Consider the following 12782-nt stretch of genomic DNA (forward strand, 5'->3'; position numbering starts at 1 on the left):
AACCACTGGCATAAATATTTTATCAGAAAGGTGAAAGGTTAAAAAAAAAAACCCCAAAAAACCATGATCCTAAGGTACTTCCTATATCACTTGTCTTCTTTCTATCTTGGGCTCCAATGATATTATAATGAATTGAAATAGTACTATAATAGATTGACCTACAAATTGAGGAATAAGAATGGTGAATTGGTAAAGAATTAAAACCACAGCTTATGATAAAAAGGTGAAAGAACTGAGGAAGGCGGACTTGGAGACCTGAAACTTGCCTTTAGATATCTAAAGGATTAATATCAGGAAGAGGTAATGGATTCAGCAGGCTTGTTCTGTGTTTTCCTGAGAATGTGAAGTAAAACTAAAGGATGAAAGCTATAGGGAGATGAATTTGGTACAAATAAAGGAGACTCTGAGATTAATTTGACTTGATCTGCCTAGAATATCTACCCTGTAATGAGGGAGCTTCTTAATAACCAAAGTCACTGTCCATCTGTGAGAGGTGCAGAGAGGTTCTCTGTGAAGGAGGTGGTTTAGTATACATAAACTCTAAGGCCCCTTCCAAATCTGAGTATGTGTCTGCAAGATGACTACTGACTCTTTTCTTTTCCAGGCAAAAAGAAGCAGAGGAAAACAAAAAGAATTCTCGGAACAGATCAAATGGGAATGAATCAGCATTAGGAAAGGTGAATCATTAACTAGGTTTTGGCAAGAATGGTCTTTCTGTAAGTCATTACTTAACTATCAAAAATGTGGAAGGAGGTTGTCAATGTTACCAGTCAGGATATTGCCCTTAGAACATCAGAAGTCATCATTAATGGGAATATCTATCCCTGATAACTTTTTCAGTGTAGAAATTTAACACCAGATGGAAATCTTTCGGTCTAACACTTTATAAAACAGTTTTATAAATAGTAGTTTAAGTATCTCAATAGCCTGGTCAACTAAGTTTTTTTTCAACCTCATTTTATAGATGGGGAAAATGAGGTTCGGCTGCTGTAACAGATTACTACCAACAGTGGTAAAGCAACCCAAATTCATCATCATACATTTCTGGAGTTCAGAAGTCCTAAATGGGTCTCACTGTGTTACAGCCGAGGTGTCAGTAGGGCTGCTTTCCTTTTTGGAGGTTCTGGGGAAGATCTATTTCTTTGCCTTTTTAAAAAATTTCTAGAAGTGCCTGCATTCCTTGGCTTGTGGCCATCTTTAAAATCAGCAGAGGCCAGCTGATTTTTTTTTTTAAGCTGCATCATTCTGACACTGATTTTCCTGCCTTCCTATTTCACTCATAGGAATCTTTGTGATTACCCTGGGCCCACCCAGATAATCCAGGATAATCTCTCCATTCTAAGGTCACCTGGTTAGCAACCTGAATTCCATCTTCAACTTTAATTCCTGCTTGCCATGTGAGGCTACATATTTTCAGGTTCCAGGAATTATAACTTGGACACCTTTGTGGTCCATTACAGAGCCTCCCACAGCAAGGTTAAGTGGCTGCCCAACTCCTGAGTCAAAATCTTCCAATTTTCAAGCTCAAATACTATGTGAAAATAGCCATTTCCAATGTAATCCTTCCTTCTTTTCAGGATGTATGTGATCAGTTTAGAAGTCAAATGGAAAATGGACAACTTACTTGCACCCAAGAAAGTGACCCTGTCCAGGGTCCAGATGGCAGGACACATGGCAACATATGTGCTATGTGTAAGGAAAAACTGTGAGTTATTTTTCAAAAATGGGCCTTTAGTTGTGAGTCTTAAAGGAAATAATCATTTCTCATCAGCTTGAGAAAATGACAGTTATTTTTAAAGCACACCTGAGGTGTTTGTTCACTTTAGTTGAAGCGTTTCTTCTCATGTTTTTCTTCAAGGGGAAGGGAAGCAGCCAAAAGAAAAACGAAAGAGCAGGACTACATGACAAACACAGTTGAAAAGAACAATGGAAAAGAGGTAATATATGTTAGATGTGCTTATACTTAAATTTGGATGATTGGTTGCAAGATTGATTCATTCAACAAATACTTATGGAATGCCTACTCTGTCCCAGTCGTTGTGGATATAATGATAAACAAGAAAGACACGGCCAGAACTTCAAAGAAACAGCATGGAATTCAATGCCCTAAGAGCAACTCTGATGCAATTACCACACATTTGCAGGAACAGTGGTAATTGTAAAATTATTGTTATTATCAAGTGGATTTTTTTTCTGAAGTTTTAAAACAATTAAGCAAATAGATGCCAAAATTACACACAAGAAAAAAAAGTATCAAAAGCTTGGAGCTCCAGATGATAAATTCTTGACTTGGCATTCTAGTGCCATCTTGTATTCAATTGGGGGTTTTAAAAATAAGGTTCAATGCTTTATGATAGCAGCACATAGAATATGACAACAGCACAATCTCTTCTAATCCATCTATGGACTTCAATTAGAAAAGTGAAATAGTGAAATTTCCCCAGGAAAGTTTTCCCATTAATGAGGCAACTTTTCATTAGTTCTATACTGACTACACAAAATGAAACATTAATAGTAATGTTCATTTTTGAAAAGCACGTTGGGAATTATGCATTTTGGTAGATGAATAGCTTTGAGAAAAGACTATTGTACAACTTCAAATGATCTCTACTGGATATCTATTCTATTTCTAATATTGATCACTTTTTTTCAAGTTTTAAAATATCTATTTTAGCAATTTCAAACAAGAAGAAATACTCTTTCAGCAGACCAGAAAGGCTCTTCACCCAACTTCCTCCCACTCCCCGTCCAAACCAAGTCCTTTTCCCAACAGCCTGGAATGCGATGCTGAACTTACTTATACTGATTATATACGTATGTAAATATAAATATGTAATTTTATACTTATTATATTTACATTGAGCCTAATGGGATTGCTTTTTTAGAGCTTTGCCAAGGTCAGGAGTAGAAAGAAGTAAAGAAGATATGAGAGCATGAAGTATATTCATTCACAAAGTGCAATCTTGAATTGGGTCCTAGAAGGGAGACTTTAGCACCTAATCTGATGACCCAAAAAAAGAAGAAAGAAAGGTATCAAACATGAATTTTATCTAATTATTTTCCCAAATCAAGTAGAATAATAGATGAGTTACACTAGTGAAATACATAGTAATTACATATTTCTAGTAAATTAGGCACTATACTAGGGATCCCTAAGCATGGAGAAGAGCTGTTCACAAAATCTGCTATTTTCCCCCCAGCTTTATTAAGCTATAGTTGACATAAAACATTATGTAAATTTGTGTACAACACATTGATTTGATAGACTTAAAGAATGTAAAATGATTACCATTATAGTGTTAGCTAACACCTCCATCACCTCACATAATTACCATTCCTTTTTTGTGGTGAGAATATTTAAGATCTACTCACCAACTTTGAGTATATAACACAGTATTATTAGCTATAATCACCATACCATATATTAGAGCCCCAGAACTTATCTTTTAACTAGAAGCTTGTACCCTTTGACCAATGTCTCCCATTTTCTCCAATACCATCCCCTGGTTAACGACCCGTCCATTCTCTGTTTCTATGAGTTCAGCTTTTTTAGATTCCACATATAAGTGATGTCATACAGTATTTGACTTTCTTTGTCTGACTTATTTAACTTAGCACAGTGCCCTCAGGATTCATCCAAGTTGTCACTAATGGAAGGATTTCCTTTTCTCATGACTGAATAATAGTCCATTGTCTGTGTCTCTGTATGTGTGTGTGTGTGTGTGTGTCTTGGCTCTTGTGAATAATAAAATCTGGTTTTTTTTCAGATTTTTATTGGAGTATAGTTGATTTACAATGTTGTATTAGTTTCAGGTATGCGGCAAAGTGAACGAGTTATACATATATCCACTCTTTGTTTTTAGATTCTTTTCCCATATAGGCCATTACAGAGTAGTGAGTAGAGTTCCCTGTGCTATACAGCAGGTTCTTATTAGTTATCTATTTTATATATAGTAGTGTGTATATGTCAATCCCAATCTCCCAATTTATCCCTCCCAAAATGTGTTATTTAAAAAAAAACATTTTACTGAAGTATAATAGTCATATAGAAAAAGTGTATATATCATAAGTGTACAGCTATTACTAAGTGATCATATCTGTGATATTAACACCAGATCAAGAAATAAGATATCACCAGCAGACCAGAAACCCGATCATGCTTCCTCCTGAATAACCTGGTTTTGAGCTGAGCTTTCTCTTGGGGAAGAAAACAACATTCATTATTCATTTTGTCATTTATTTAGCTATCATTTATGCATTCTACAAATAATTATTAAGCACCTACTATTTTCCAAGCATTACTGTGCATATGAGAACAATAGCCATAAACAAAACAGATACAACTCTCTACACTTATGGAGTTTATACTGGAAGAACACAGATCATAGATGATGCGAATAAATAAAATGTAATAGCAAGGGGGAAATAAAGTAGAAAAATGCTATAGTAAATGCTGGGATACAATTTTAAGTAGCTTGTACAGGTAAGAGCTCTCTGAGAAGGTGACATTTGCACCTCCTAAAGGGATCAATTCCATACATGTAAGTGAGGGGAGAACATTCCAAGAAGAGGAACAGCAAAGCCTTGAGGCAGGGATCACAGTACAGCAAGGAGCCCAGTACAGTTGACAGAGTGACCACAGAGACAATTATAAAGGAGGCAATCATTAAAGTAACAGGAGGCCATCTTATGTAGGATTTTGTAGACCATTTTAAAGGCGTTAGCTATTATTCTGAATGAAGGTTTTGAAAAGAGCAGTGACGTGATGTGATTTATGTTTTGAAAGAATGCCTCTGCCTGCTGAATTGAAAATACACTGCAGAAGGACAAGAGAAAAAGCTAGACAGCTAGTTAGCCACAGCAGTAATCCACAGAGGCTGGTTTATACTATGGTGGTAGTGGTGGAGGTCATGAGAAGTGGATGAATCCTAAGTCTGTTTTGGAGGTGGAGAATTTGTTCAGAGTTGATGTGCTATGTAAGAAAAGAGAAGCATAATTCTGTCTTTGTTGCTTCTTTATAATCCTTTATTTTAGTAGTTCAATCTTGGGGCAGCAGATACCTGAAAAATACTAAGGATATACCTGGTTCAGTCCTACCTTTACCAGTGATTCTTAGAAGGGGCTTGTCTAAACTCTCCCTGAATTATCTCTATTGATAAGGAACTCACCAGAGTCTAAAACAGTCCCTTTAGATGTTTGAATTATTTAACAAAACAAATTAGAAAATACTTCTTTATGCCTCTGAAATAATTATCAACAGACTACTATTACATTTTCTATTTCTTCTCAGAAAGTGGTTTTCAAGGAATTTGTTAATTCCATCTAAGTGGTCTAATTTATTGGCACACAGTTATTAATAACATTTCCACATTATCCTTTTAATATCTATATTTATATAGTGTACCACTTTTTATTTTTAATATTGCTAATGTGTGTTTCTTGCATTTTGTCAATTTTGTAAATAGTTTATCGATTTATTAATCTTTTCACACAACCAATGTTTGGCTTTGTTCTGTTTTCTATTTCATAAATTTCTTTTCTTTATTATTTGTTTTCTTCTATTTCCTCTGAGCTTAATTTGCTTATTATTTGCTAGTTTCTTGAAATGGAGGTTTATTGATTTTAAAACTTTTTATGTATTTACTTAAAACTCTCCTTCAAATCACTGAGTTAGCTACTGAGTTTTGATATTTTGTATTTTCATTATCATTCAGTTCAAAACACTTCTACATTCCATTATGATTAGAGTCATGAGTTCTTTAGAAGTGTGTTGCTTAATTTCTAAATACTGAGGAATTTTATAGCTATCATATTTATTACTATAATTATTCCACTGTGATCCTAAAACTTACATTTTATGACTTCAATTTTGAAATTTATCAACACTGGCTTAATGACCCAGAATATGGTCTATTTTGGCAACAACTTCATGTCCACTTGAAAGGAATGTATAGTCTGCAGCTGTCAGATACAGAGGTCTATAAATGTCATTTAGGTCAAGCTGGTTAATTTTGTTTTTCAAATATTATACATTGATATTTTTTGTCTGGGGTATCAATTATAAAAAGAAGTATGTTAATATTTCCATTTATGTTTGCAAATTTGCCTATTTCTCCCTCAGTCAGTCAATTTTTGCCTCAGATATTTTGAAACTATAGGTACATAAATGTTTGGGATTGTTAATTACTGAACTTATTATTTTATAATTAGAAATTCTCTTCTTTATCTCTGCTATTACTTCTTGTCCTAAATTCTACTTTGTGGGATATTAATATAGATATACCACCTTTTGTATGATGAGTGTTTGTTTGCATGTATATATTTTCCATCCTTTTACTTTTAATCTACTGGTTGAAATATAAAGATATAGTTAAAGAATCATTAGAGAAATGCAAATCAAAACTACAATGAGGTATCACCTCACACCGATCAGAATGGCCATCATCAAAATATCTACAAATAATAAATGCTGGAGAGGGTGTGGAGAAAAGGGAACCCTCTTGCACTGTTGGTGGGAATGTAAATTGATACAGCCACTATGGAGAACAGTATGGAGGTTCCTTAAAAAACTAAAAATAGCACTACCATATGACCCAGCAATCCCACTACTGGGCATATACCCCGAGAAAACCATAATTCAAAAAGAGTCATGTACCACTATGTTCATTGCAGCTCTATTTACAATAGCCAGGACATGGAGCAACCTAAGTGCCCATTGACAGATGAATGCATAAAGATGTGGCACATATATACATTGGAATATTACTCAGCCATAAAAAGAAATGAAATTGAGTTATTTGTAGTGAGGTGGATGGACCTAGAGTCTGTCATACAGAGTGAAGTAAGTCAGAAAGGGAAAAGCAAATACTGTATGCTAACACATATACACCTATATATGGAATGTAAAAAAAAAAGGTTCTGAAGAACCTAGGGGAGGGACAGGAATAAAGACACAGACGTAGAGAATGGACTTGAGGACACGGGGAGGGGGAAGGGTAAGCTGGGACGAAGTGAGAGAGTGGCATGGACATATATACACTACCAAATGTAAAATAGATAGCTAGTGGGAAGCAGCCACATAGCACAGGGAGATCAGCTCGGTGCTTTGCAACCACCTAGAGGGGTGGGATAGGGAGGGTGGGAGGGAGATGCAGAGGGAGGAGAAATGGAGATATACATATAAGTATAGCTGATTCACTTTGTTATATAGCAGAAACTAACACACCATTGTAAAGCAATTATACTCCAATAAAGATGTTAAAAATAGTTATTATTTAAAAAAGATATAAAGTATACTTCTTGTTAATATTATAAGTTGAGTCATTTTGTTTCTCCAGTCTGATAATGTCTGTTCTTTAACTGAAGTACTTGGTCCTATTAATATTTAATGTAATTATTGACACCACTGAATTTTTGTCTTTCATAATCCTATTTTTAAAATTTCTCTGTGTTTTTTTCCCTTTGGTCCTACTTTAATAAAGTTGTTGTTATTATTATTATCATCATCATCATTATTAAACTCACACTTCCAAAAGACTAGCAACAACAAATAATCTTCCTTCTTCTACATGAAAAATCTATGTATTTTTCACCTTGGGAAACATACTGACAACTAACATATACTGAGCACTTAGTGTGTGCCAAACACTGTATTATGTATGCATATAAATGCATTATCTGATTTGATTCCCTAAAACAAATGAGGCAAGAGCTATAATTATTCATGTTTTTCAGATGAGAAACTAAGGCTCAGAGAAGTCAGATAAATCACTTCTCTAATTAGTGGCAGAGCTGGGACTCAAAAACCCATATGGTTACCCAGCATTTACCTCTGAGTCTCTCCTTTCTAGATTGTATATAACCAGTGTCTTCATTTAAGAAAAAAAAAAGGGATATTATTTCTTGCATGGTAGTTTTTGTCCTATGGGCATACCTCAGTTTATCTGTGCCCAGTATCATGTAGGATTTCTGTTTTCTTATTGCTTTGTTTTTCCTTGTATCTTGGTTTAGCTACTTAACTTCCCTAGTAAAAAGAAGCCAAATCTAGGAGGTTAAATCTACCTAACAGTGGTGTGAAACGAATATGTGAGTTTGTATAACCTATGTTACAGTTCCTTTACTAACCATTTATTCATACATGATTGAGGAAATCAAGAGGTTTTCCCCAAGCTCATATCTCTTGAGTGCCATTGAGCAAATGTACTTTATGTTTTGCTTGTTCAGAACTCTGAGATGTGCAAACACTACCGAGTATTACCCAGGATGGGTTACCTTTGTCCAGTGGATTTACAGCCTGTCTGTGGTGATGATGGCCAGACATACGGCAATCCTTGCAGGCTCTGTCATGAAAATCTGTAAGTATACAAGTCCAATGAGTCCATCTTCCAGTGTAGAGGCTCTTGATGACAGTGCTGACCCACAGCAGTGTACTGATATGAATGTGAGGTGTGTTGCAAACAATTTACTAATCGTAGCAGTTAAAATTCAAATGTTGTGAATGATCTTATTCATGCATAAAATAGAGAGGATTTAAGGTTATCCCTTTAATAAAACTGTTCATATAGTTTACTGAGTGGAAGAGAAAGGAAAAAGTGGTGGGGTTACAATAATTAGAGAAAATCTAAGCCCATGTGCACTCATGGGAGCGTGAACATCATCTACCCTTCGTGTAAAGAGAAAAAAGTTGAAAATCATTGCGATACAGAGCCAGCCCAGCCTCTAATCTCTAATGGCCTTATGACTACCTGATAGTCACAGATTTCCCATCCTCTCCAAGTCTTCTTGGAGCAGGAAGTGCTATCGTGCAGAAGAAAGCACACTGGAGCAACCGGCAGACCTATTCTCAATTTATCACAATCTATCTGCAGGCATATTATCTCATCCTGAGATTCACTTTCTTCCCTGGAAAACTTGAGATAGTTCTCTGGGCCAGCTGACTTCACAGGATTATTGAGAAGAATAGCGATTTTTATTTTAGTTAAATACAAGGAATTTGTTTTAATACTTTAATTATTGGTTGTAGATTTGTTGTTGCTTTTCTGCTCGAATGCTATTTACTCTCACCTCCATTCACATTCTTCACCCTGTTCCCAGCCTTCATTTGACCAGCTTTAAATAAGGGCATGGTGGCAAATCTTGACTTTTCTACCCCACCCCACCTCAAACTTACATTGCAGTCCATATATGTTCATTCTCTCCTTCTTAGAACACTGTAAGCAAGGCCCAGAATTTGAGGATGGGACTGATATTGCTTTTCAATCCCAGGAAAATATCTGAATTTACATTTATTTCCTTTTAAATCAACTAACTCACAAAAGCAAGAGCCATTCTGCAGTTCATATACATAGACTAAAATCTGAATATGAGTGCTTTATGTGTTATATCTGTAAGTCAGTCACTTTCATATTCACAGTTTCACTGAATCCTCACTGCTCACTCCAGAGTGGTATCATCTTCATTGCACAGATGGTTAATCTGAGGCTCAGAGTCCAGGTAATTTGTTTAAAATGACAAAGCTAGGAAGTAGATCAGACTGGATTTTAATCTTGTTGATTTGGGTCTAAACACAGTTTTCTTTTCTCTCCACTACACTACTGTTATATCCAAGGCAGTAGTTCCTTAAACATTTGGGGAGCAAAGATTCCTTTGATAATATAGAGAAAGTTACCTCTTTCCACAAAGGAAAAGAAAATGCTGAAACATTAAAAATCTGTATGCATAATATCTGTGGGCACATAAATCTCTTGAGATCTATCCATGGATCTTACAGAGTTTTAATAATTAAGGAATCTTAATTCTTAAATGCCTTAAATGTTTAAGGAATGAGTACAACCATTCATGAATCTGTTGCTATATATGTCTTATTTTCACCGCAGAAATCCTTCAACTTCTCTTTATTGTAAATGTCAGGCCCTAAGTTATCCACCCAGTGCTCTACAAGCATTCCATTCACTGTATAAACCCACAGTAAGTTTACTCAAGGGAGCTTCAGAAATTACAGAAATGCCCATAATAAAAATATTGATAAAGGATTGTTTAGCTAAAGAACTGTGAGTATACATTAGGAAGAGAAGATTCAGGCTACCCCAGGCAAGATGGAACATTATTGGTTTCCATGGTCTTAGAGGAAGTTATAGGGAAGCAGTTTCAACTTGCACAATGTTCAAAGACAAAATGAACTGTCCTGATAGACAGTGAGTTTCCTATCACCAGAGCAAACAAGTAGATGTTTGCTATATAATATTTCTTACGAGAAAGGCATTAAAATTCATCTTTTAAGATTCTTTCCAACTATTGATATAAAATTCATACTCTATGATCATATATTGTTATATTTTATAACATACATATAGAATTTATATATATTTATATAAAGTACATTTTACAAAATATATTCTATTTTATAATCTCCAAGTCACATTATAGGTATCCAATAAAGTCAAACTTCTCTCTGGGATCCAGTTTTCCCATCTATAAAATAATGGCTTTTGCTCTAGATGATCTCCAAGTTTATTTCTGACATTCAACAATTCCATGACTGTATAGTGTACAGGAGAATGAAATGTGATGAAATAGATCCAGGCCTGGAGCACAAATCTGGGGCTCAATCAGGAGAGAGAGAATAAACCTGAATGATGCCTGCTGGAAAACAGTTGAATGCAGATCCCGGCCCCTACCCCTAATTTCAGTTCTGGTTTGATGCCCAAATGTCATATTGATCCTTGGTTGTGTTTTGTCTTTTTTTTTCATTATAACTTTGAGTTTTCCCATCTTTGAAACTTCCTCTTCTGTTTTAGAATACGCCAAACTAATATACGCATACGCAGTGAAGGAAGGTGTGAGGAGAGCAACACAGAAACAACACCTCTCAGCATGCCAGCATCTGTAAGTACACCGGTGTTCATGATTACAGTGTCAGAACCAGGTGGTTCTGCTTCTGTTCTCTTGAACTGAGTGATGGACAGTTCTCTGGCCAGGGAAATGATACTAGGTTAGATAACCCCAGAACTGGTCAAATCTTCATTGTGAAGATAAGTGATTACTGAAATATGTGGAAATAAAAATATAGTAGTTAACATTTTTAAATGTTTACAGTTTACTGGGATCAATGACAGACTATGAGCAATGTACATAATGTAACACTTCTGCAGAGTTGATTTTATTTTCTGTGATCTGCAATACAAAGATGAGACAGAGACCAAGCGAGGTCAGATACTGAAAGAAGCGGACTTAAACGTTATATCCTCGTATCAATACTTTGCATTAAGCTGTTTACCAACATGAAAAGTTGCCTTTTTCATTTAAATCCCTACAAGGATGTTATGACACACATTACAGTACTTTCACCTTATCTGAGGTTTTGCTTTCCATGGTTGTAGTTACCCAAGGTCCAAAAATACTAAATGGAAAATTCCAAAAATAAACAACTCACAAGTTTTAAATTATGTGCTGTTCTGAGTAGCATGATGAGATCCTGTACCGTCCTGCTCCATCTCACCTTTTTCCAGCATAGCCCACCTCTTAGTCACTTACTAGCCATCTAGGTTATCAGATCAACTGTCATGACATCACAGTCTTTTGTTCAAATAACCCTTATTTGAAGGAATAATGCCCCCAGAGTGCAAGAGTAGTGACGCTGGCAATTTGTATATGCCAAAGAAAAGCCCAAAAGTTCTTCTTCTATGTGCAAACTAAAAGTTCTCACCTTAATAAGGGGGAAAAAAAATATTGTGTGCTGAGGTGCTCAGACCTTTGGTAAGAATGAATCTTCTATCCACGAAATTGTGAAGAAGGAAAAAGAAATTTGTTAGTTTTGCTGCTCCACCTCAAAGTGCACAAGTTACAGCCACATTGTGTGATAAGTGCTTAGTTAAGATGGAAAAGGCATTAGATTTGTGGGTGGAAGACATGAATAGAAAATGTGTTCTGACTGGTGGCAAGGTGCTGGGCCAGAAAGCATCAAGCCTCTACCAAGACTTCAGCAAGGGATGCCGTGAAATCAGTGACACCAAGCCATTTACTACAAGTAAAGTATGGTTACAGAGATTCAGGAATAGGTTTGGACTGAAAAATATAAAAATTACTGGAGTGGCTGCGTCTGCCAGTGAAGAAGCTGCTGCCACATTTCTGACAGAGTTGAAAAGGTTGATTAAAGAGAAAGGATGTCATACAAAACAAGTCTTCAATTACAATGAGGCTCCTCTGAAAGAAGATACCCAACAGAACCTGCATTCATAAAAGTGCAAAGGAGGCACCAAGGCATAAAACATGGAAAGCCAGATTAACTCTGGTACATACCACAGGGCATATGATTAAGCCAGGCATAGTATACAGAGTGAAGAACCCACTTGCTCTCAAAAACAAAAATTATCTGCCTGTGTTCTGATACCATAATCAGAAAGCATGGGTGACAGCCATCTTGTTTATGGAATGATACCACCAATGCTTCAACCCAGAAGTGAAAAAATACTTGGAAGAGGAAGGCTTGGAATTTAAAGTCCTCCTAATAACAGACAATGCACCTGGCCATCCTGAATCTATTTGCTATGAAAATGAAAATTTCAAGGTTGTATTTTTGCTTCTATATATAACCTCATGACTTCAGCCCCTTGACCAGGGCATCATTCAATTTGTCAAGGTCACATACACCCGCCTGGTATTTGATTACATTTGATCAGCAATTGATGCAGACCCTAATCTGGACAAAATGCACTGCTGGAAACCATTCACTATTGCTGACACAATAACATTCCTCGAAGCTGCAATGGATAAATTAGACCTAG

The 12782-nt window shown here is 35.9% G+C and overlaps 1 protein-coding gene and 1 long non-coding RNA gene across 5 annotated transcripts in view; one reads left to right on the forward strand and one right to left on the reverse strand.

Annotated features, from left to right (window-relative positions):
- Positions 1-12782, forward strand: part of SPINK5 (serine peptidase inhibitor Kazal type 5) — a 323807-nt gene that overhangs the window by 305864 nt on the left and 5161 nt on the right. For 3 of the 4 annotated variants that reach the window (XM_079915718.1, XM_079915721.1, XM_079915719.1), the window contains 5 exons: positions 605-677; positions 1578-1705; positions 1859-1937; positions 8224-8354; positions 10797-11104. In XM_079915718.1, coding sequence (XP_079771844.1) covers positions 605-677; positions 1578-1705; positions 1859-1937; positions 8224-8354; positions 10797-10953 — 568 coding nt within the window. In that variant the 3' untranslated portion in view covers positions 10954-11104. Of the gene's footprint in view, positions 1-604; positions 678-1577; positions 1706-1858; positions 1938-8223; positions 8355-10796; positions 11105-12782 lie in introns of those variants that run through there. The other variant, XM_079915720.1, reaches the window with a different exon arrangement.
- Positions 1-12782, reverse strand: part of LOC307183354 — a 92666-nt gene that overhangs the window by 3004 nt on the left and 76880 nt on the right. The window contains exon 3 of the long non-coding RNA XR_013827449.1: positions 8272-8352. This is a non-coding gene — a long non-coding RNA (uncharacterized lncRNA). The remainder of the gene's footprint in view (positions 1-8271; positions 8353-12782) is intronic.

This window comes from Stenella coeruleoalba (assembly GCF_951394435.1).
Source record: "Stenella coeruleoalba genome assembly, chromosome: 3".
NCBI classification, from domain to species: Eukaryota; Metazoa; Chordata; class Mammalia; order Artiodactyla; family Delphinidae; genus Stenella; species Stenella coeruleoalba.